This window comes from Leptosomus discolor, chromosome 6, assembly GCF_034619465.1.
Source record: "Leptosomus discolor isolate bLepDis1 chromosome 6, bLepDis1.hap2, whole genome shotgun sequence".
NCBI classification, from domain to species: domain Eukaryota; kingdom Metazoa; phylum Chordata; class Aves; order Leptosomiformes; family Leptosomidae; genus Leptosomus; species Leptosomus discolor.
Window position 1 is genome coordinate 49,145,373 of NC_141396.1, and position 25,407 is coordinate 49,170,779.

General features: G+C 40.9%; 1 protein-coding gene across 1 annotated transcript in view; it reads left to right on the top strand.

Moving 5' to 3' along the window:
- The window catches only part of APBB1IP (amyloid beta precursor protein binding family B member 1 interacting protein), a 47,475-nt gene that overhangs the window by 18,870 nt on the left and 3,198 nt on the right, over positions 1–25,407 (top strand). The window contains exons 7-12 of the mRNA XM_086466699.1: positions 1,636–1,710; positions 3,005–3,148; positions 6,605–6,715; positions 19,529–19,627; positions 20,565–20,682; positions 24,759–24,856. Coding sequence (XP_086322825.1) covers positions 1,636–1,710; positions 3,005–3,148; positions 6,605–6,715; positions 19,529–19,627; positions 20,565–20,682; positions 24,759–24,856 — 645 coding nt within the window. The remainder of the gene's footprint in view (positions 1–1,635; positions 1,711–3,004; positions 3,149–6,604; positions 6,716–19,528; positions 19,628–20,564; positions 20,683–24,758; positions 24,857–25,407) is intronic.

Consider the following 25,407-nt stretch of genomic DNA (forward strand, 5'->3'; position numbering starts at 1 on the left):
TGTTGCTGTGAATGTGGTGTGCTGGCAGGGCAGATTTGCTGCTTGTTTATTTCTTATACTGCGGCAACAGCATGTTCCTTCATTTACATACTTCTCATTTGTCTTTTGGTAATGTTTGCATTTGTGTTGCAGTTCAGTCATTGTGGAGTTCATGTAAATATGTTGCCACATTCTCATAGTCTTGAGACATGAAAGAATGGAGAGAGATGAAAAGTCAGATAAACTCTTAGTTTTCTTCCTATAGAATTGCTGAAGAATTACAGAATTAGGAGTAATTTTTCAGTGGATAGCTTTCAAAATTTGTTCGTTTTTTATGATTTTGTCTGTTTCCTAGACAATGGTGTTTGTTTGTTTTATGCCCTTTGTTCTGCAAACTTAGCTTTTTGTCCAATTCCAAGGAAATCAGTAAGACTGTCCCATGCATCAGGTATTTTCCAAACCCAAGCTCCCCTTCTACATGTACTTTTGTTTAGAAAATGATAAAACACAAGAACTTTTGAGTGTTATCAATCTGGCCTCAAGCCCATGGATCCAAATGCTACTTGATGCATGGCATAGCTCCTTGATCTACCTGCTTCCTTCACGCCCAGCTACCTTACTGTCTGCAGGCAGCTGGGCTCTGCTGTCTGGCCATGCTTGGTGTTGAGCAAAGCTGCTTCACATACCTCGGCACCCAAGTCCTAGCGTGCTCCTCAGCCACCTTCCTGCTGCCTGAATTTGCACGTACATCCAAGTGCTGTCCTTTTGTCCATCTGTACAATGCAGATGGATGCTAGATTAGTTTTGCTGTTTAACAGTGGGTGAATTTATTTTTACTGGTAGCACATGAGGTGCTGTGCTTCCTTGTTTGCAAGGGCAGACAGGCACTGGGTCCTCTGAGGGTGGGTGGAGCTTCACAGCCCTCTCTCGCAGAAGTAGAGGGTCATTTCAAAGTGTAGGCTTTTGTTCAGTAGCCTGGAGCACATGTGCCAAGATGTCACAGTGATAATTTCTTTTGATTTCTTCTAGATTTTTGAATACTTTATTCACTGCATAAAAATAATTTGCAGAGCATAAGCAGGGGTTTAAAAACAGAAAGTAGTAACTTTGGATAAAGGCTTTGGCATATAAGCACTTCTAATAAAAATTAAGAGCTGAGTTAGATCCACAGTGCTGGCTATGAAGTGTGCAAATTACCACATTGGGTTGTTAGGAAAAATGCTTTCTAGCCTTTTGGTACTGCATTTTATTGATCGTATATCAGCATGCAAGAAAACGTTACGTTCTCTGCCACCTGTAAGAATATAGGAAGCAGTGAAAATTGGAATAATAAAATCAAACCCCTTGATCCAGAAAAACAGCCAAAAACATAAGCCAGTGCTTTTAAAATTTTGGGAGGCTGTATATAGATAGGCGAAAGTAATTTTGTATTACTTTTGAGTTATATTCAAAATAAAGAATTAAAACTCATGAGCAGACAGCTGTGATTCTGTAAGTTTTCTGTAAGAAGAGTCCATAAGCATCTGCCTCTTGCATCTGCTGGCTTGAGTACTCAATATGGAAAGACTGAGTAACTATTGAATGGATTCGTAGTGATCTAGTTACTTGTATTGCCGTCTTTATAATGAAGATCAATTTCTTTTGTGTCTTAATCAGAATTTCTACCTGGCACACAAAGGGAAGAATGAAAGCAAAGAAATGAATGATAAAAACAAAGAGGCTTTACTGGAGGTAAGCCAGCTTTCTAGGTTGATGATGCAAGTGTCACCAACAGCTTAGCTCTGTGTGGGCAAATGTATAACAACAGGAGGTTCTGAGATGGTTGGTGTCTTTGTGTCTAAGGTTTGATATGTGGATTTTCCTCTGCCTCTGCTGCTTACCATTTAAAAATGCAGATTGTATCCACTACCAGAGGAATTAAGCGATGGAGAATTATTTTGTTGTTATAGACCCCAATACCATGAAATGTTTTCACTTAGTGTTTCAATGAAGAGTAATGCCATGATATCAGTAACAGCAGTGTTACACAAATATGAATAAAAGAAACAGCTATGCCACACCCTTAGGCCAGTCCTTGTGACTTTGTATTGTTAGTAAGGTTCATCAGTAGCAAACAATTATCTTTGGGGTTAGAAGTAGATGGATGTCTCACTACCTCAAATTATTAGCTGTACTACACCAGAAAAAGAACCTTTGCACTTTTCCAGAATGTCTGTTTAGCCCCTTGCCTTTCCTGCTGAAATTTTACTTCAGTTGTACATTTGAGAGAGAAAAATCCAGAGCTATATGAAAGAAGAGATTAACGCAGTTCTCCTGGAAAGCATTTTGACTTTGGTAAAAGTTCACAAAGGGAATGTTGTTCTCGGGTGACTTGAGGATTCCCATTTCAAAATTAGTGCATCTCACGAAGGCACCAGCAGAAGTTCTGGTAAATTCTAAATGAAAACTTGAAGTGATAAGTGTGTTGGCATTAAAAATTAGCCTTAAGTAAGTCCTTTAAGCAAACAGTTAAGTATATTTGTTTCAACAGTGTTGTAAATGCTAGCATGTATTTCAAAGTGAAAGCAGAGATCAAGGGGGTTTTTTTCTTTATCTGTTTTTAAAGCTCTAAGCAGTCTCTAAAGACTGTCTCTACAGAAGTATTTTTCTAAGAACGTATAGGTACAGCAATAGAGAAAAACCAACAGCAGCAGTACCATTCTGTTTTATTGCCTTCACTGAGCACATCTATGTCTAGTTAAAACCTTGTGTAGGTTTTTGCTTGACCCTTTAGAGAATGGAGGTTTTGTGAGCCTTCTTTTCCGGTGTGAGCACCCAACTTGCATGGCTGAGTTACAACATTAGCTTGGAAAAGTTTCCTTCACCTGTCTGAGATGTTCATCTCCCTGGTATCTGCATTCCCCGTGTTCATATGTTCACTGTTACAGGAAATGTCTTTATTTTTCAAGGGAGCATTTTTCTGCTATTTATTAATAGAGTTGCACGTAAATAAATTTATTTTGCTATTATTACTCTTGTTGCACAGGAAAGCTTCTGTGGGACATCTGTCATTGTGCCAGAGCTTGAAGGGGCCCTTTATTTAAAAGAAGATGGAAAAAAGTCCTGGAAGAGGCGTTATTTTCTTCTACGAGCTTCTGGAATTTATTATGTACCCAAAGGAAAAACCAAGGTCAGGAAGCCAAATAATCCTTTTAGCAATAAAACAATTCATGGAGGTGAAAGTGAAGAACTCCCAAGGTGACATTTTAAGAGCACTGTCTGGTGCATCTGAGAGGGTTGGAGATTTTTTTGTTTAACTTTGACTACACCACTTGTGCAAATATTAGACTGTAGTCACTGAATCCTGTCACGTTTCTGTTCTTTTGATTTCTATGGGTAGATAAAAGCATTAAATAGCACTCCTCTGGAAGTCAGTAGGGGAAAGAAAAACAGCACAGCATCCTTCAGCGGGTGTTATGCTGCCAAAATGCTTCAATGTTATATGTGTTCCCTGTGGAAGAGTATTTAAAAATTTTTTGAGTAAATTAATTTCTTGTCACAGAAAAGGTGGAACTTTACTTGGTTTGGTACTGACTTTCTGCACCAGTAACCAGCATGCAGAAATGATATACATTTTTTCCTACAGTGGTCTTCACCTAGAGGATATTTTGTGCCTTTTAAGGCTTTTTAAGACTGCCCTTTGTGTAGAAAGAAGTAAGTGAGACAGAAGCATCCACCTGACTGCATCAAATGCACTGACATTTAGTACTGGAAAATATTTAGAGTCTGAATTACCAGCACTGGAGAAGCAAAGGGGTCCTGCACATGTTGCACATAAGGGTGGCTGGCTTCTCATTTCCACAGTGATGAGGTAGAATGGTGGCTTCTCAGACTGGTGGGTTGGGTTTTTTTTTTTTTGTATTCTGAAAACCACTTCTGTTACCACTTACAGCTTTTCTAGTGCTTTGTATTTGAAGATTCTGGTGCTGCTGATGAAGCTTTACTGTTACGATTTGTGCTGTGAAACTTAGCTGTTCTGCTATTCCCTGACTAAATTACAAAGGAAATAATAAAAAATTGATAGCTTATAAAGGAATGCCATTCTGCTGCTCCAGTGACCTGTGTTTCTAACCAAATCTCAGTAAAACAGACCTAGATTACCTTGCTGCTTTCACAGCAATTTGTTTTGACTTTATCTGACCCTGAGATAATGGCTTTCAGTCCTCAAATCATATTGCACACTCACATCATCCTATCAATTAGGAACTAGAATGCTATTTGGAAGGCACTTAAGGTGGAAAGAGTATAAGAATAGTCAAATGAAAAGTCCATCTTGGACATTTCCTTGTAGCCTGCCTCCAAGGACGGCCAGTAGCACAGTACCAAAGCAGGGCAAGCATATACTGATAGTTACCCAGCCTTTTTTATTTACCCAGTGATACCTGTTTCAGTGACTTTCCATCATAGTGTGAAAGAGGAAAGTGCTTTCTTTTTTCAGGTGATACACTGCAAATGTAGGCTTAGGATGGAGCTGTGCAGTCACCTGTCACAGCTGTTTTAGTTTAAGACTTTATTGCCTGTTAGTCCTTACAGCCTGTGTACCACTCTACCTATAACTAAGCCATTTTAAGGAACTGTGTCACTATGTTACCAACTCAGCCACTCACAGGGACTGAGGACATTGAATCTAGCTCTTCAGGAGATAGTCACAGCTCTTTAAAATGGTACCACAGTCAACTATTTCCTCCTGCTTCTGCAACAGCCTTCAGCGAAAGGATGCATATGTCCATGCCTCAGGCATTCCAGAGGAAGTCAAGCCTCTTAGCTCAAATCTGTGTTTAATGGTGATTTAAGTCAGTTACTGATCTCTGTATTGGAACAGCTGAGGCTCAAGTACACGTCTTTTGTGGAGACAGTGATCTCTGGTAGATGAGCAGGGTGCCATGCACTTAAGCTCTTAAAGCACTGCAGCAGAGTTCAGTGGAGCTCTTCAGTCAAAGCCCTTAAATTATGAGAGTTCATTCCATGTCAGGGTGGTATGAAGAGTGCACACGTGCCTTGCTACAGTCATTTAGTTGTGGGTAGAGTGGTCTTTCATTGAGGTACAGAAACAAACAGTTGGCAGACAATAGTTTCTGCAGCTGCTGCAGCTGTTTTCAAATTCATCATGTAATCATGTTTTCGCTTGTTACGAAAAAGCAAAAGTAGTCTGGCATACCTTTGGCTCTTCGTGTTGGCTATAAAATATATTGCAAATGTGAAAATACAGGGACACGTTCAGATAATTCTACACACATGCCTTTGATGTTTTTTCTTGTTTGGGTTTTTTTCGTAATGAGCAAGGCACCAGTCAGCATGGCTGTCTTAATTTCTTTCTTCAGCATTACTCTACTTCTATCCCATTCAAAAACATGCTGTTAATGGACAGGGTCACAGAACAACAGAATCAGAATTGCAGATACAATTTTAAAATTTGTTTCCATTGATGTGTTGTTTCGTCATGTTAACATTGCAGAAATACTGGCAGTAAGTGCCGTTGTCCCTTGCATAAAAATGTGTTCCTTCCGTAGAAGAACATAACAACTGCAGTCATATTGGTCTTAATTGCCATTACCTGGTTCGTAAAGGAGAGCAACAACTCATGATGCTGCATGGATTTGAGCATGTCTAGGAATTTACAGTATTGGAAAATCCTAGGTCCTCACAATCAATGACAAAATCCTTGACATCAGCTTCAGGGCAGACGGGAGAGACACGCCCTGTCTGCATGCAATATGGAGTGTTTCCTCTCCCACAAGTCTTACTTGCAAACTCAGTTTGTAAATAAACGCAACTCAAGGGCGTATCGTAATGAAAACAGCATAGAAGAACCATTATCTGCAGAAATATAACCCTATTCTTAGGGGTAGAGAGGGTTTGTGATGTGTTATTTTCTTTTTTCTTCTTTTTTTCACGACTTCCTGATTTCTCAGTGTAGCCAACGGTGACCAAGTGACATGGCCGTTTTTGCATTTCCACTCAAAGGATTGCAAAAGTTATGCTTCATATGCAGAATTCTGCATGGAGAAGTGTGCCAGCAACAGAAACCTTGTTACTTTAGCAACATATTGTGAACAAGCAAATATGATAAACAGAAAAGTAATGATGCCAGGAAACTTGAGAAAATTCAGAGCAAAACAGATTAAATGTGTGCTTATTTCTTGATGAGAGTTTGTTTGTTACGTGTACCAAAGAAAAACAAGCTCCCAAAGCAATTTAGAACCCTAAACCTTCTTTCTCCACTCAGAATTGTAAGGGTGTGGTTGCAAGGCCTGTATGTATTTTACTAAAGTTATTTCTTACTATGGTGTTGTACTTGATTTTATTAGGCATAAGCCAAAATCTCCACACAAAGCAATAAAGCACAGCAAAACCAGAACAACAGCAAAATGATGCACTATGTTATATATTATTCCTAATATGTCCTGACCCTCTTCCAGTTGTTAGTTTAAGAATGCACACAGTTAAAATTCATGTTTTTTCAACCTCATGACAGTTAAAAAATAAAAAGCATTGGCGTTTATGCACTTGAAAAACGTCATATTAATGAGTTTCACGTCGAAATTCAATTTGTTCTAACAGTGATGTGCTTGGTTTTCATTTGTAGACATCACGGGACCTGGCATGCTTCATTCAGTTTGAGAATGTGAACGTTTATTATGGTTCTCAACACAAAATGAAATATAAGGCACCTACAGATCACTGCTTTGTCTTAAAGGTAATGTAGAAGAAAAATAAGTTTTGCAAATGTCATACACAGTTTCTTTTATATGGAAACATGTTTCAGTTGGAAGCTACATGGACCCTGATGAGATAGAATACCTCCTGCAAAATCATGTCTGTTTTCTTCTTCACTTCATTGTTGATCAGTGACATAACTTTAGAACGTTAAGGACTGCTAGTCCTATGATATATGTCTACACTGCATCTATAAAATTGCCTTCAAAACAAGGCTGAATGTGCTTCCTGTGACTGACTGTTCAGGTGACTGGACACATCTGGACAAACGGCACACAAGGCAGGCGTGTGATGAGAAGGCTGGCTGTCCCTAAGGTGGATGTTACGAGCACTATATACTAAAAAGTATGTCTGCTTTTTATTTGCGGTGTAGTCGTACCTGTTGGGTGGCTTCTTGAACTGAGATGCAGAATCTTGCAGGAATAGACCTCTCAGATGGCATATTTTATTGCACAAAGATTTGTGGCAGGAGGGCACCCACTCATAAGAATCAGTGCTTGCTGTTGACGTATCTCATTGCTTCCTGTTCAGGTAATAGCTCTGCAAATAGGCTGGGCATTCTGCATTTCTCTCAGGAAAAGAAAAGAAGCCCATGCTTTTCACATAGTTCACATAGCAGAAATGAAGCTTTGAGTTTGCAGGAATTAGGCCTTGCTTGCTATCTGTCATTAATACAGACTTCAGAATGCAGTGGGATTACTGTGTACAAGACAGAAGATAAGCTTGTTGCTGCTTGTCTGTTTAAAGGCCTGCAGTGCAAACAAGAGATTAGAAAACACAGTATCTTGCCATCTCAGAAAGTACAGGAAACGTTCACATCAGAGGTCACTTGCACTACCACATTTCTGGCTGTAGCTGCACACTTATGGCACTTTTTTTTTTTTACTCAGTTTCAAAATGTCTGCTAGTCTAATTACACATGGCCAAGCAGAAGTGGTTTATGGACTCAGACTTATTTTCTGAAACAGATGTATGTAATTAACATGGATGAGCAGTTTTAATACTATAGTTCTCTGCAAAGTGCTCTACAAAAAACACTTTATCCTTTTCTGTAAAACAGAGGTGAGCCTTCTGAAGTTAACAGGTAAGCATTATTTCTGAAAAATGCAACTTCTAATGAAAAAAAATGAAAAGGGGAACTGATTTAAAAAATATGGGGAAATTGATTCTCTAAACAGATGACTGGTCAAAGAAGTATCTGACTAATTTAATAACAGTTATTCACATTCTGTTCAGATGAAAACAAAAGCATGATTTTTGAAGTGTATGTAGCAATGTGTTTAACTGTTCACAATGATTAGGAAAACTTTCTGGACTTACTGCCACCTTTTGTGAAAAGAGGTATACTGTAAGTAAGAACTTACACAAAAGAACGTCACAACTTAACTAAAATACTTGCTTTATAGGATGTGTGATGTTAGCACTGTACCCTCAATGTGAAATGTGAAGAACAAGGTCAAAAGCTCACTAGGGAAAGCTTCATGTGTAACAGGCTTATAGATGCATGAAACCTGCTTAGCAAAACTGTTTGCTCTGATGTTACTAAAATGTGTTTGCAGTATACTAGAATAAACATCGTATCGATAGGATCATTATATTTGAGCAACGCTACTTAGTGATGAATAAATTATGTTACAGTTATTGTTCTTCATTTTAACTCCCACAAATCAGCATTTGATAGATTCCTGACTGGCTCAGTTTCAGACGAGGTTTCTTTTAACCAGCTGTCTCTTGCAGTGGCTGGAGTTGGTCAGGAAGTATGGGCAAGTATTGGTATCTTCAAATCTTCTGTTGCTTCAAAAGTGGAAGCCTCCCACTTTGGGTGGCTTTCTGAGGGTGATGCAATGGAGAGTTTCATATTTATTAGAATTTCTGTACATTAATTTGAATTGTATATATACCTTTTTGAAGGCAATGCAGCTGAGACGGGTACTTTTGTATCCTTCTCTTACCTTTGGAGGTTGGAGCTGAGGATGTAATACATCTTGAGATCTGTGGGCTGATGGAACAAGCAAAGTTAAATGTGGTCTCCTTGATTGGTTGCTTGGTGACAGAAAAGGATGTGGACAGGAACATAGAACCATTTATTACACTTAGTCACATTTTGTTCCTGTCTGGTTTTATATGGAAATTTCCCAGAAGAAAATCTCTTGCTGGGAGACACTTGCCCTGAGATGTCAAAGGAAAACAAACCATCATCCTTGAGGTATTTCTCATCCTGCCGTATTTTGAGAATAAAGCCCTCATGATGAAATGACAGTACTTTTGCAGACAGGTGCAGTGAGCAAAAGGCAATAGATTTAACAGGTAAACATAACCTAGTAATTTTGAAGGAATTTGGATGCCTAGACCAGTGTAAGCCAGATGAAAATTTCTCCACAGCCAAGGCTGCACCTCTGTGTCTTCACAGCTCTTCCATTCACCTGTGTGTGCCTTGGGACAGTGCGCTCTGCAGAGGTTCTCTTCCAGTTACATGTTTATGCTGGCTGCAGGAGAAGATTATCTATCTTTAAAGCAAATGGGGGAAAGTAACTGGAAGAGTAGCAGCCATAGCCCATGCCAGCTGTTCACTGAGGATGGCTATAAATCAAAGGGGATTTTCACATTTTAGAAAATAAGTTAGTGTGCAGCCCTTATTAGCTCCAGCAAGCTGTAATGCCACTTGGAAAGTTTTTGAATAATAGCATACCACTACATTTTTTAAATAAATGTTGCTTCCTAAGGACCCACTTAGGAACTGCTGTGTCAAAACAGTGAGTGGTCATCAGCCAAGTTACTTGCTCTGCCGTGTTTCAGACTTAACAAAAGAAACTGCCCAGCTCAGAGGCAAGAGACCAATTTGTACATTATAGTGAAATGCAAGGACTTAGCCGCTTCAGCAGTGTCTTGCTTCTGTGCTAGGTGGAAAATCCTGCTAAATTCAGAACAGACATAATTTCCTAGGTTTGAGCGTTGAGTTGGAAAAAATACCATATTTATTTGTGACTGCTTAAGCTAATTGGCATCCTTACTTCAAGAACAGGAGAAATGCCCTTTGTTCATTCAAATGGCAGCAAATGGCCAGTGAGGTGGGCTGATTTGGAGTTGAATAGGTCCTCATGCTTGAAGGAAGCATCCCTTCTTTTCCTCCAGTCCCCATTTGAATGATGCCTTCTAAACAAATAACTGGGCTAAAACCTGCCTTCAAAGGTTCTGTCTCCTATTAGAAGATAGAAAAGATAAAACTTTTTTTTGCCTCCCCCCAGCCTTCGTCATCTTTCTGGTGTGTCTTTATGGAGGGAAGAGCCCTCGAGATATTATAAGAACGAGTAAAGTGTTCCTGCCATTTTTGCATCTCTGTGCCGGGCATCACCAAGAACTTACAAGAAAAGGAACCCTATAACTAATGTTAATCACAAGCCTGGTGACTTGGTTTTAGCTAGAACAAATAGATTTCTAAGGTTGTCTGACACTGCCCTGGACTATATGGGTTTTGCCTCAAAGGCTTCATGACATTTCTTTGTTGCTTCATCTTGATCTCTCTAAATGGGATGCGGGTTTTTTCTCCAGTGTCTTCTCTTAGGCTAGAGTCAAGTGAGGGTCTCACAGAGACAGTGAACCTTTGGTCCTAGCGCCTGTCCCAGCTAACGTGCACGTTAGAAGCCAGCCCTCTGCCCTGTTTCTTTTTCAATCTAGCCATTTAATTTCAACTTGAGTGATCATAACAGGGTTGCGTAACTTATGCTGGCTTGGGTACTGATGTTAGTGTAGCAACAACAAGATCATGCACATCATGGGCAGGTTGCTTTAATACTTAGTCAGAAGGTGGGGTAGGTTTTACAGCCTATGATGTTGGAGCTGCACCTGCACTATTTTAAATTAGCTCAAATATAAATTTCTTGTCTGCAGATCCATCCTGTAGAATGTTCCTCTTACAGCTAGAGAAGCATGATGCGTTGGAGTGCTCCTTGCTTATAATTTCTTCCCATTATATCAACACCCCATTGTATATACTGTAGCTCAGAGCAAAAATAGGGTGGTTTTTGCTTGTTTGTTGACCATCAAGACACTGAGGAGGTAATGGGGAAAAGGGTGGTGTGCCAGAAACAATTCAAAAGCACATCACAGTGTCTACCAGCAAAAGAGAGCACTTTGCTGAGCTTATTTAGGAGTTTTCTTTCAGGATGATTTGAGAGACAACTGCAGTAACTGAACCAAGCAGTTGTTTCCTCATATCAGCTCCTCTCAGGCAACAGAAAGCCCAGCTGGCACCAACTGAAAAGAAAAGAGCACGGCTCGCTAGTTGGTGTCAGAGAGCAGAATCACCTTTAGCTGTCCCTGTGCCGCAAACCAAAACTGATGTGGCTCGGTCCTGAGGATGAGAGTACAGCCTGGTGCAGAGGCTTTGATGGAGTTGGCTTTCAGGAATCCTTAGGCTTTAGGGCAACTATAAAGCTTGAAGAACTGTTTTATTTCCCAGTAGCTACTTGGTCTGTGCTGAGGTACAACCTTCTTAAATTGAACTGTTCTATACCACTGCTAAACAAGCCTTCCTCCCTCAAAGGAAGTCACACATTTAGAAAGCAAAACCAACACAAAGAACCCTCAATGTTTTAAAAGTAGATCCTCTGAATAAATGAAATACTTTTGGGGCAGCTGCTCCTGTAAACATGCAGATTCTTCCTGTTTCCTACTCAGCCTAAATGTAATGCTTACAAAAATTTAAAGATCCCACCCTTCATTTTGACATCAGATAAAGTGAGTCTTTTCTTAACAGAGATGTCCATATGCAGAAAAGAGGAAAGGAAAGGGCAGCCAGGTGTGAAAGAAGACCCGAACTCAAACCTGCATCTGTCAAGCTCAGATCTGTCCCTCTGTTCCAGGCAGAGGAGGGGGGAGAGGGTAGCAGCACAGCCCTCCCTCGCACTCTGCGGAGAGTGCTGGCCACTCCTGGGAGGGAAATGGTGAGGGAACAAAACTATCTCTCCTTCACAGAAAAAATAATTTCGCACACAGCAAGTGTGCAAGTTGGGGTGGTTTGGTTCCTTGTAGTCGCCTTTGCATTTACAAATGCAAATTTTTATGCATAGGTTCCCTGTAGATCTTCTCTTTCACCATCTACTATGTTACATGGGAAATGTTGTGGAAATGGATGAGACCTTTTGTGATTTATTTCATATTCTGGAGCTGAAAGCCCTCAAACCTAATAGATTGCACCGTGTAGGAAGGGATCTGTTCATCATGCTAGCGATGGCATCCATTGCACTGAGCAGAAATTGTGAACGTGATGTTTATTTTGTGCATTAAGAGTGTCCGTGTGTGTGTGTGTGTGTGCCCATGCTAGTCCTGGAGCTGGTTTTGTCACACCATGTTGAAAAAATCTTTCAAAGCAGACAACAGCAAGGTAATCTATATGCAAATTTGCTGGTTTAGTCAGTCTGATGTGCCTGTGACAAAGAGTGGATTTAATTATAGTTTATTGGTGGTGGTTGTGCTTGAGTAATCTGGAGGTAATGGTGCATAATGCTGAATTAATCTGTGATGAAAAAAATTGGTTTCCTGGGGATAAACTGAGACAAAGGCAAATCACCCTCTATTTCTACAGCTGGTTACATTTTCCTATGCAGTCTAAACAGCCAAGTTTTCCTGGTGTCATTTGGAAACTATGATTTTTTTTTTTTTCTATTTTATTTTTAATTTTTAATGATCCAAAGAATCTTGGAAGTAAATTTTCAAGAAGAATTGCTTCTGTTTGCAACAGTAGCATCATTCTAGCAGGTAATTTGGTATTTAGTCACTCCACTCCTGATTCCCTCCTTCCTCACATCCAGTATGCTCCGTTGCAGACTCAGTCACGTACTTAATACATTCAACACAATGACAGTTAAGAAGGTAGAAGGTGAGAATTAGCAGTATTTGAGATAGAAAACAGTAGGAAAAAGATGTGGAACAAATGGCTAGTGCAGGAAACAAGGACAGAAAACAGGAGATTTTCTGTTCCTTTATGTGAAAGATTTGAAAACTGTTGTTAGCATGAATGATTCAGATAAATATTCAGAATCAATTCATTGCTAGATAAACTGAAAAACCAAGAGCAGAAATACTCTTTATTACAGAACACTTCCAGATATGTGGGGTTATAGTCATGGTACGTGCACACACTTTTGCAAGATTAATGCATAAACAATGGGGAGAAAAAGGACAGAGAGTGGACAGCAAGAAATGGAATATGATAGCTTCAGAAAATATTATTTGCTGCGTAAAGCAGTCCTCTTTGGTTACAATAGCCATTGCATATATTTTTAATGACCTAAAAATCTTGCCTCAGTCATTAAAGAAATGTAAGTCGAAAGAATAGTTTCCTTGTAATAGATCAGTTACTGTTTTATCTGTGCAGTTCACACATGTCTTCAAAAGATCAGTTGAGCCTGGTCATGTTAATACAGGAGTACATAGAATCAGAATTTGACCATGTTTAATAGTAGAAGGCAAATTTGAACCACTTAGAGTGTGATTTTTGAAAGGTGCTGAGTATTAATTCTGCTTGCAGTCATAGGAGCCAGAAGAGTCTCAGCTTTCCTGAGAAGTAGCTCAACACAGCACAGGTTCATCAGCAGGAAGATAAGGTATCCAAAAACATTGACCACTTTGTGAAAATTTGGCCTAAAGCCAAAGCTTTTGATCCAAAGTTAGTCAATCTTTATGCTTCTGGCTGTTGTTTCTGCCTCAGAGACTGAGCAATGATCCATATATTTTGGGGCAAGAAATCCAATGAGATGCCTGAATAACTTCAGTTTACTTTTCATCTTCAGTGTTTGAAGAAAGCAAAGCAAAAGAACATTTTATTGGGATAATCTCTAATTTCATGCACACATGGCCTTTAGTCATTTGTTTTGGCATAAACCATAGAAACCACATCGTACAGTTCCCGTTTCTTCAGGTTTTCAATGTGTTCTATCTTTTTTCCCTTAGGCAAAGAGTTTACTTTGTATCTGAAAATGTAATCTGTGCACAAATATTTTTTTAAACCGCTCCAGAAAATAAGCTCTTTGTATTCAAGTGCTTCTGCTTTCTCTATCTCTAGACAGTTGATTCTTGTAGAGGAGACAGTGGGTCAGAGGAGAGCACTAGATTCTGTTCCAGACCTTTTCAGTGCTTTCCTGGGTGGAACATGGCCACATCCTTTTGCAGCCTGACGTTTGCGGTGATTGGGCCTTAGTAAGTAACTGGACAGGTGTGCAATACTTCCAAAAATCAGACCAAATGATGCAACTAATTCATCATTATTGAGAGTTTTGACATTGACAGGGAAAAAAGTTCACCATAGTCAAATTATGTTGCATTTTAATACACCATATTATTTTGAAGCACTGTTCCCTTTTTTTCTGTGAAAAAAAATCTGGACTCTTTCTGCTTGCATGTTACCACTTTCATTCAACGTATGACTTCTGGGGTAGTTGCTTTTTAAACAATTGTCTTTCATAATTCATTTTGGTGCTGCATGTTTTGGAGACAAAGGTGATGAATCTTTCTGGAGGAGAGGTTTTCACTTTGCTGTCAGATGATTTTAATGACCTTTTCAGGACATGGTATGCACCGTGTAACAAAATAATTTATCTGTCTCTGTGTGAGATGTGTAAGCTGTGGCATACTGAGGTTAGTGTTACTTTGCCTAAAAATACAGCATTTCTCACATGACTGTCATGATTGATATTGTTACGACCTCTGTTAGTCTCACAGAGAGGTTATTACAGGGGCTATGAATATAGTTTAGCAAAACCAGACTTGCGTAGTGACTACAGGTCCTTATATCTGTATGCTGTACCTAAACAACTATCCTGAGACACAGGAGATGTGAAAGGAGAAAATTGGTTCACCTGGATCTTTACACGTCATTGTTTCCAGGGACTTTCAGCTGCCCAGATTCTTCTCTTGAGTCAGCATTTTCGTGTACTATCTACTAGATTTTGCATGTGACCTGAAGTTTTTAGTGGAGAGTCAAGCTTGTAAAGGTCGTCATCAAAGCAGAGACTTCTGCCATGTGTACTGCCAAAGTAATTTCACTATGGTACAGTTTTTCCCAAGTGAGCAAGCTGTAGGGGTGGAGTGTGACAGTTCTTGACTGAAACATTGTACCTTCATATCCCAATGAGCGTGCTTCATGCATCTAAAAACCACAAGAAGCCAAATGCCTCCATCTGAGCCGCTTTCTAATAATCTTTTACAGGTATAAACCTTCAGTATTAAGCTTGGTGCTGCTGGTGTTTGGTCCCGTGGTCTGGCCTTGCACACAGCTGTAGTAGGCAGCCTCTGCACTGGCAGCATGGAACAGTCCTCCTTAGACCTGAACCAAAGCCCAGGAAGGGTAATGGGGATATTCCCAGTCACCCTCAGTGGGCTGTGGGTCCACTACAAAATTATGTTTTATGTGTCGTTTCTGTGTGTAAAGTTACATGTAGAAGGAGAGCCAGTGCTGCTGCTGCTTCTTGGAAGGTGAGAGACAATACAGTTCTGAGCTGTTACAAAGCAAAGACACAGACTGCCTGCACAGCTTTGAGATGTTTAACCTTCCTTATGAGAGCTGGGTGTTCAGCAGCTTGCTAGTTTGGTCCCTAATTGACAGAATATACTTGTGACTCTGTATTTAATCATGCTTGCTGATTGCAGTAATTTAATCAAGGAACTGATGGGGTGATTTGGAATAGGCTCCACTGGTAAATGTCGGTAGTTAAGATGGATTGTCAAGTGGAGACAATAGCTGTTAAAAGATAGAATAGAGCATAGGCGGTGAGTAACTCCCATGTTGTCTGACACAGGACACTCTAGCCTTGTTCATTGACAGTTCCCTCTCAGCTTCTCATGATGGTGAGAACCCCACAGTCTCAAAATGTTCATAGGCAGGGTAAGCAGTGGGGTGAGGAAGCCTGGTGATGATGCTACATTATTTGGATCATTGAGGAAAGGGCAGACTGAAGAATTCTGGAAGGCCATTGTGAGGCTGAGGTTCTGGACAATAAAATCATAAATAACATATGGTCTAGGTATGCACACAGTGATGTGCTTCGGGACAAAAGCGATCAGAACTTCACCTGTGAAATTACTAACTTTGAGCTGACCTGTACCATTCAGGAGCAAGATGCTGATATGGTATACAACTTGATGAAAGCTTTGTTTCAGTACTCAGTGGTGATCAGATATGTAAATCAAGCATTAGGAATGATTAGGAGAGGCACAGATGATAAAACAGTGGATGTCGCTATACCATAGCACAAGTCCATGGTTTCCCCTCACTGGTGCAGTTCTGGTCCTCTCATCTCAAAGAGGACGTAATAAACTTGGAAAAGGATCAAGGAGGAGCAACAAGGATAAGCAAAGGTAAGGAGTGACTTTGACTTGAAGAATGACTGTAGAGACTAGAAGCCTGTAGGCTGGAAAAGAGACAATGTGCCAGGAATATGATGCAGATCTGTAGGCTCTGGAGTGGCATGGAGAGGTGTGGATAGGGGGCAGCCGTTCAGTGTCTCTTCCAAAACAGAAACTTTACACAAAGCTAGTAGTGGTCAGGCTCAGAGCAAAAGGAGGTGGTTCTTCGTAGTGTGTAGCAGACCTGGGAAAATTGTTGCTAAAAGATATTGTGGATGTGAACTCTTTCTGGGCTCAGTAAGAAGCTGAAGAAGTACCTGGAGGAGAAATCCATTGAAGAACCTAAATACGGGGAAACCCCATCAGACTCAGAAAATCCCCTGACCTGAAAATAACTGCAGAGAGGAAGAGTACAGAGAAGGAAGTATCATTTGTGCTTGTCTTGTTCTTTCTCTTCCCTCAGTGTCCATTTGAGGCAACCGTCAATGTCCAGATACTGGGTTCGGGGACCTTTGATCTGACACAGTATGGGTGTTCTTATGAAACTGGTATTTCTATAGGGTGACCCCAAGGAGGGGTCTGCAGCAGCCCCTCAGCTCCCAGCAGCAGGGCTGTGTCTATGTGCAGCACCATCACCTAGCTTGCTCTATGCCACGTCTTCCTCTGCCTTGTTTATGCAGTGTGTGCTTTCTTCCAGATGTTTGCAAGAATTATCTGTTAAATTATAGAAGTATTTTTTTTCTTGCAATAAAAAACTGTTGATAGGTGTGGTGTTTGAAAATGAAGGGACATACTAGACCCATTGGAGTTCATGATCATGAAAACAGAGGGGGGGCGGAAATCCTTGCTTTTTCCATTTTTGAAAGCTTTGGGTGCCATCTGCTGGATTCAGTAGGACCTTACACGTTGGAGCAAAATTCCTAGTTGTTGATTGAAAAGTGCTTGAAGAATTTAATTTACCCAGGGCAGTGTCTTTGTTTGCACCTCCTGGTTCTTTTGGCTCTGGTGATAACATAACTCAGGTCTATGGGATGTTCTTTCCCACACAGAGAAGTGCCTGCTTGCAGTTCCCTTTTAAAGATACCATTCAGACTGAATTCTCTTAGGGTTTTCACTGTGTTTGGTCACATAATGGGGAAATGGTGGAAGGAAATAAGGATCGTCAGGCATTATGCCCTGGCCATGTATTGCAGTAGCAGAGCCTGCTTTGAGCAGCTTTCAGGCTGTCTGAGGCTGCTGGAGACAGGGACAGGCAGGCACTGGGGAGCTGGAGAAGGCTGTGTGTCCAGGGGCCCTGGTTACTGCCTCTGATATGTGGCCTAGCTGTATAGCAGCCAAATACAGCTCTGTACATTGAACTGTGTGAAGGGGTGGTGTGTGTGTACCGGGTGGATGAGGCACAGGTCCATGGGATGGGCATGGTGCCTGCTCTGCAGTTAAGGCGCCTGAGCTGGCTTCTCTGGGCTTGCAATGTGAGATGTCCCTGGCTCTTGCCTTGGGAATGTCCAAGAGTAGAGTGAGGTAGCCATGGGCCCTTACAGAGGGCTGAGGAGGACTTTGCATATTCATTGTCCAGGGGAGATGGCCAGCTATGTGTTTGCAGAAAAGTGTCAAACAGTATGACCTGTGTGAGCCACCGAGCTCAGACACGCAGGGAGCTGTAGTGCAGTTAGCCACAGCACTGCCTTGGGACGCATCTGTCACTGTGAGACCCCTCAAGAGTCGTATTCCTTTCGTTTTTTCTTCCTCACAGTTATCTCTGGTGTGTTCACTCTCACTTGATAATTTGATGATACAGGGCTTAGGCAGCAATACTGGCTTGTGCGATCCCATCCATCCCTTGCTACTTGTTCTCTTCCCAAGCCACAGTGCCCCTGATCCCAGCACTGTATGTGAGGCCATGCTGTGTACTGCTGGGTTTTAAAAAAAATAACCCAAAACTACAGCATGATGAAATGGGTTATATTTAACCTAGACCAGTTCCTTTTTATTTTAATCACAATGTGGCTTTATAAACAGCTGGGTCAGCACAAGCAAGGGAAGCCTGCTGTCTGCAGCGCTGAGGGGGTAGCAGGGACATGTGGCTGAGGAGCAAGACCTCTGTATTCAGCTCTGCTTTTGAACCCCTGGATCACTCAGCCACGGCTAGGGTTTGGCCTCCACGCCGGGGACACCCCAGCCACCAGCAGGCATCTGCAAGGAGACATCTGGCCCCTACATCAGCCCTGGGCTGGCGGGCTGCTCATAGTACTCCGTGCTGCGAGGGATCCTCCTGAGTTCCCTGTGTCCAGCACTGCTCTGCTTTGGGGGCTTAACATTATGTATAAAACCAAGGCCCTTGCTTCTAGGTGGAGGTAGGCTTTGAATTTTCAACTACCTGGGCCAAAGAGAGTGGTTTGACAATAGTGGATCCTTGGAGCATATTCGACTGCTCTTTTGTGCGTTCGCAAGGTTTCACTAACTGTGCACCTGTAATTTATAAGAATATAAATAGAAAGGAATACAAAAATGAGAGATAATGAAGTCTTTTCCTTTGGTTTCCTACTGTTCCTTGCATATCAAGAGGTGGCAGTGTATTATTCCATCTAAGCTATCAAAGACTTAACAACCTTCTCTGCTGTAGCAGGGAAACCACATTCCTGCAGAGTCTTACGATGTTCAGTCTTGGGCAAGTAGGCAGCCTGGAGTTTTGGTGATCTTTGAGTTGCAATGGTACATCACCACATACCACTACTACATTGATCAGTAGGAGGAAGAGAGCCTAAATTTTGTCGAAAAGAGCAAAAAAGGTTTAAAAATTGTAAAGGTTTCTGGTACAAACAAATCAAAAAGATTACTTCTGATGGCATCACATTTTGAATGATCCCGTATTTGGAACATATGGCAGTATTACAAAACTGTTGGCAAAAAACAGCAAGAGTAAAGTGGAACAAAAATGTATAGGAAGAAAACTAGAACTAGGTCCAAAGAAAGGCAGACAGTTAGAAGGCAAAATCTGTTTCAGCTGAGAGTTTATGCTTAAACAAATTTAACACACTCTTTGAAACCTAATTGTGTTCAGCGTTCGGTCTGGATGCCTTACAGATGACAAACCACAATGAGAAACAGACTTCCTTCCAGTGCTTTTACATTGACCGTCAGGCCTTGAACCATGGCATTTGTAGACTTCAAAAACTCTAGATCATTATTAGATTTCTGTGGCCCTTGAATTCATATTACAATACATTAAAATTATTTCAAGCAAATGCTGCCAGTGGCAACTTGTGTGTAGTTCATATCCTTCTTATGTTTTCTTATACTCTGTTTATACTGCTGCTTTTTTCTTCCAGATCATCTTCAAGTTAACGTGATGCCTATAGGCTGTGTTCTCACCGAGCTCACTGTGCAGTACGCTTTTGTGTAGTGACTTGATTTCTGTGTTTGTTTTACTTTATGAATCAATATCTTTCAGCACCCCCAAATTCAAAAGGAGTCACAATATATCAAGTACTTATGCTGCGATGATCAAGCGACCCTGCATCAGTGGGTAACAGGAATAAGAATTGCCAAGGTGAGATTAAAAGTAAATTTAGTTGAATATGTTTTCTGTAAAATCTTGTCTTCCTCAGGTTACTGACTGTCATCACGTCAACTGGAAATACTGTGACAGGAATGGACATTCATGCTAATTTTACCATAGAAAGAAGGAACAGGAGGCATGACCAGGGTAGATTTGCTGAATGTTCCTGTACCCTAGTTATCAGTGTGTTTTTCTCTCTAACGTGAGGGTGAATTCTGTAGCTATACAACTCATATAGTTGTAAAACTCACTCCACAGTTATCTGGCACAATAATAGTATGATGTGGCTAAAGCTGTGCAAGCTCTGGTCAGTCCAGCTGTGACATTTTTCAGACAGTTCTGCCCAAACTGTCTGCCTCACCCTCTTCAAAAAGATACAAATTCATGGACCATTTTGGTTTACACAAAATATTAAGGGAGATGGATTTATACATAGCCCAGTATACTGGCTGTACCTGGCTATACAGGCCCGCTCCTGTTAGGTAGATATTCTTTTCTGCTGCAGGGTTATCCAACAAACATATGGGGTGAACATCAAATTATTTTGTACCTTACACCAACAGAGCTGTTTGCTCTAGAGTCCAGGACTCAATGTCCAGTCTGAAAATGTAATACTTGGAAAGCATTGGAAAAAGATATTTATTGAGGCCAGTTGGTTTTAAAGCCAAGTTTCAAGATGTTTACAGATACTGAAATGAACATAAAATGTGAGAATAATATCAGTAGGACTGTCACAGGGATTCATGTTTTATTGTGCTATTTCCAGCTGGCCCTATACAGAAATAGGCACAGCACTTGTAGAAAGCTACTTTTTAGTGATATTGGGTAGGAAGAGTGGGGTCAGGAATGCTGTCCTATAGTAAAACGAATGCTTGGCCTATTTCAAGCTTAACACCATGCTTATTGTATTGTTTTGATTGTTTTGCAGTATGGCAAGACACTATATGATAATTACAAATGTGCAGTGAAGAAAGCTGGCTTGCCCTCTCGGTGGACAAATCAAGGGATGATGGAACCAACTGCCCCTGCAGGATTCTTATCAGCAGGTACTGACGCTGTCACAGCAGTTGAAATCGCATTTATTGCCTCCTTCTGTCATCATCAGTGTTGCAGATAGTCTTTGTTCAGAAAACTGTCCTATGGATTCAGCAAGATAATACCTTGTTCTAGACAGCCCCGTGTAGCTCTGATCTATAACTACGCTAGCAGCAGAGCTCTTGCTTTAATGTTATAACTTGAAGAATACAAAGACAGCCCATCAAAGGTCAGTTTAAATCTGCATAATTTAATAAGGTGTTTTTCTGTTGGCATCTGAATACAAATCCTTTATCCTCCCTCTACATTTTATGGACTGATGGTCCATGTCTTGAAGTTTTCTGTTTGCCCATCTCTACACTGGCAGTATGGGAGCTTTTCTTCCAGTGAGTAGAAGGGATGAGTGGGATGTTCTGAGAATGATCATTTCAGAAAGATTATTTATAGGGTGAGCCACTGTCTTTCCTAGCCTTTCACTTGTTTGCATGATAACAATGTGGGTGTTAGGAGAAGGACGTGGAGGATGACAGGATTGCGTTATTCTCTAACTTTACTTTTCCAGTAGCTGTGTCGTGTTCTGCTACCTATGTTGTTATTGTGCAGATACAACAGTGCATGATGCTAGCTGTAACTTGCGTGAGTGTTTTTTAGTTTCCATGCTTAAGATATGCTTTATTTATTAGGAAGGATATGTTGGCCAAGTACTTACTGTCATAAGACAGGTAAAGTCAAAATCAGTGTTGGCGGTTCGTATTCTGACTTCTCATGTAGACAACTCAATATCCTTCACACACCATTCTAAGGCTTCACTTTGCCTTTTCTCAGTATATGTGAGAAGAGGGTGGTCTTTCTACTATTCCTTGCCATGAAATCGCCATGATAAATGCACGTTGAGGGTAGGGAGATCCCATAACAGGTTGTTTTGAGATCAGGGGATTTTTTAAGGGTTAGTACTTTAGCAAGGGTGGATGGAGGCGGGTACTTCAGCGAGGGTGGATGAGACAATCGTGGAGCATTTTGTGTTCTGGTGTTGATGGCAGTAGAGAGGTGGCTGGCCAGTGGGGCTCCACGCTCATGCTTCAGTCTGTACTGGATATGGGCAGGATCAAGGCCTTAAAAAGTATATTATACATCTGTATAACTTCAGCTCCTGACTAGAATCCAGGAACACTGCATGTGATCATAAAATACACTGTTAATCTTAACTAATGGATCCTATTAAGTGGTTAAGTAGCCTGGAAAGATTTCAGTCATGTATGTTGTCTCTATGGAAATATCTCTGAAGGATCATTAGCGTTCTAATTTAGGCAAGTCACTGTGGTTCTTGCTGTCTTACAGTTATCATTACTGCTCTATATAAAACCTGGGGCCCGACTATAACACTATAACCTGAACTGCCTGACTATAAGCAGTTGTTGGCTCATGTTTTGGAAATGGAACAAAGCATGTTTTCTTCTGTTCTGTTTTCAAATGGCTGTATAGCCGTTTATATGGTCTATTCCGGCATAGGCTAAAATCTGCTATAGAAAACTACAGTCCTGTGCGAGCTTCGCAGGGGGCTGTACTCTGTTAACGCCAGTGGCAGCCAAAAGCAGTGCTCCAGAAAGCAGGTGGGACTTCTGTTCTCACATCTCATGTAGCCTGTATTCCCTGGTCACGCTGCTGTAGCCAGCATTTCCATGTTTGTGTGTACCCCAAACTGTATAGTCTGTGGTTCTGAAGTGTCCCAAGTGCCAGCCGCATTTCAGGCAAAAGATGTTTGCCTCTCTACCTCACTGTGTGTGTCTTTGGACACTAAAAAAACAGTGTATGTTGTGTGCCAGCACAATATTACTATGTTTGAAAGATGAAGGATGTTGCTTTATTCAGAGGTTCTGTATCGCTACAAGGCTCAATATTTTGCATTATATAATTTGAGTATCTGTATTTTGCATTATATTTGGATTATTTTCTTTTTCTTCTTAAAACAAATACTAATTAAACTTAAAATTTTGGAGAAGTTTACTTGCAAAGAATGCTGTAACATTTAAATGAAAAATAAGTCTTGATAATAGCATGCATGAACTCATATATTGATTGACTTGGGGTCCTTTAGCTGACGGACTTTGTGTAGGTATATGTGCAGGCATGTGGCAGGAGTTGATGTATCAAATGTTGCTTTCAAGTCATGCATACTTTATGAAATACATTATCAGAAGAAAAAACAGATTACCATTTAGCCATGTCCCAACTTTCTAGTATATCATATTTGCCAAGTAGAATGCTATACCTTGCACTATATAGAGTGGATCTCTGCTGTCTTTCACAGAATCCCAGAATGGTAGGGGTTGCAAGTCCAACTGCTCTGCTAAAGCAGGTTCACCTAGAGCAGGTTCCTCATTTAGTTAAATCTCAGCATGACCTGAGGGCAGCAACTTCTTGAGCAGTGTGAAGCCCGAACTCCTGCTCTGCTATGGACAGCAGATGAAGTGAGGAGAGACAGCAACTTGCTCAACTTGAGGGCATGGCCACAGAACCCAGGGATTTACATCTCTCTCCACTGAGCACTTACAGCCACAAGATTGGGTTTGTCTCTTTATTAACTTCCATGTTAGTCCTTCAACAAACACAGACTGTAGTTTGAATGATCAAAATGGTACATTGGATTAAATATGCTGAACAACATGCAGGCACAGGTTTAAGACACAAGGACTTCAGACCATCTTCTGTCATCCCTTGAAGCCTAGATTCAGTACACTGCAGAGTTTGTCTGTCTTCTCTGTCAATCGTGTGATTTGCAGGCATGGCAATAAAAATAATTTATTCTATTTCTTATCATATTCATGGAACCTCTGCTAATCACAAAAGTACATGTTAAGATAAAAACCATCGTTGTGCTTAGACTTATATTGGAGACAGCTAAGGGTTCACTAGCATCTGAGAAGTGCAAGAGTGGAACTTTACTGGATCTTAGAACTGTAAATTGCAATAGAGCTAAGGCAGTCATTAAGGTTTACAAATGTATGTATCTAGGCACCAAACACTACCTACTACCTTGACTTGTACAGCTTCCAAAAATCCTAGACTAAACTGGAGAGTTTATTTAATCCTCATCAGACTATACAGGGGCTGGGGATTTTTTCATAATTAAACCCACAAATTTGTCTTTTAGTCTCACATTCACTTACTCCATTTGACAATGCTGGGTTATTTATGCATATCCCTTACAAACACAGTAATGGTGGGCAGATGTTTTGCAGAGCTTTACCTTAGCCCGCTAGCAGATCTTCACTAATCTGAGAATACAGCGAGGTTCACAAATCTTCTGGGGCTCCAGATGGGGGAGAAGTTTCAGATCTGATAGCGCATTTACTGAAGAAAATGGATCAGCCCAGCTGTAGGACTTCAAACCTTCAGCTCTCATTGACTCTTATTGATATGCAACTATGGCACTTGTAATCTTTAGCCTAAAGTAAAGGAAAAAAGCATGCAATAAAAACTGAGAAGGTAGTAATACCACAGCACACTACAAACTTCAAAATGCTGTTATGAAAGACAGGTATTTAATCAACCGAAGGCCAGAGGGTGGGCTTAACTATGCCGGTTTGATTTTTGCTGAGCTTTGCTTCCAAAGCCAGCTCCCCTCCTCTATTCCTATATCAGCCTTAACGGTTCCCTTCTGTAATCACCGTTTACGATAGTCAGAAGAAAAAGCTCTTCATTTGTCAACTCCTTTACACACACTGATAACGTCTGTCATATTTCTTCATGATTCTGACACTTACGTAGGATTGTCAGGTGCAACCGTGGAGGCATGTGGACAGGTATTAGTTTTAATGTAAGGTACCTTGTTTATTTTCCTCAGATAACAAACTGATTTATGAAAAGTCACAAACTAAGCCTGAAGTAGAGAACAGACATTCTCATAGATTTTACTGAATTATGCATAAAAAAAGCTGTAACGAGTGGTTCCTTGGTGGAAGTTGTAAAGAAGTTTTTATAGCCTTTTTCTTAGTTTGCTATTCCCTGATCTGGTTAATATCACAAAAATGTAACACACTCTTCCTTCGTAACACACTCTTCCTTCTGTCTCCTCTCCCTCTCACAGGTGCTGTTCAGTCAAACGGACAGGTTCCCCAAATTGTTCGTCGTTCCAGTGCAGAATTTCCAGAGACTCAGAAGAAAGCGGATACATCAGAGGTACAGGTCAGCAGTTACTAGCAGTGCCCTAGTTAAATGTCACCTGTGAACCAGTTCTTCAAGTTTGTTTTTCTTCACCCACTGTCTTCCCCCCCTCAAAGTGCCAGAGTACTGTTGTGACAAGGATTTGGCTCCTGGGCAAAGTGGCTGGTTCCTTGCTGCCCCTCCTCACACTTTGCACGCTGCAAACAGTGTGCCGTTGCACAGAAGCAAGGAGCCGCTGATGGGAGGTGAAGGCACAGCCGTCCGCCACTTGTGTTCTTCAGAACAAACAGCTGTGAGTTCATGTAGCAGGAGTAGGAATGTGCCTACTGGGACAGTCTCAAAGAGCCTGTGCTGACAGAACCTCTGTCTCTGCCAGAAAACAGGTCTTACCTTAGTTACACAAAGGACACAGTAGTGTTTTCAGCAGGGAACACTGAGTGCAGCTGAAGATGAGTGTGTAAGAAAGGAGAGAGTGTGAAGAAGTAAGGGAGAACGTTACCTGTTTTCATTAGGCTCTAAATGCATTCCGTGGTTAAGCTCCAAATTTCATCCACTTGCACCATCTGTGGCTG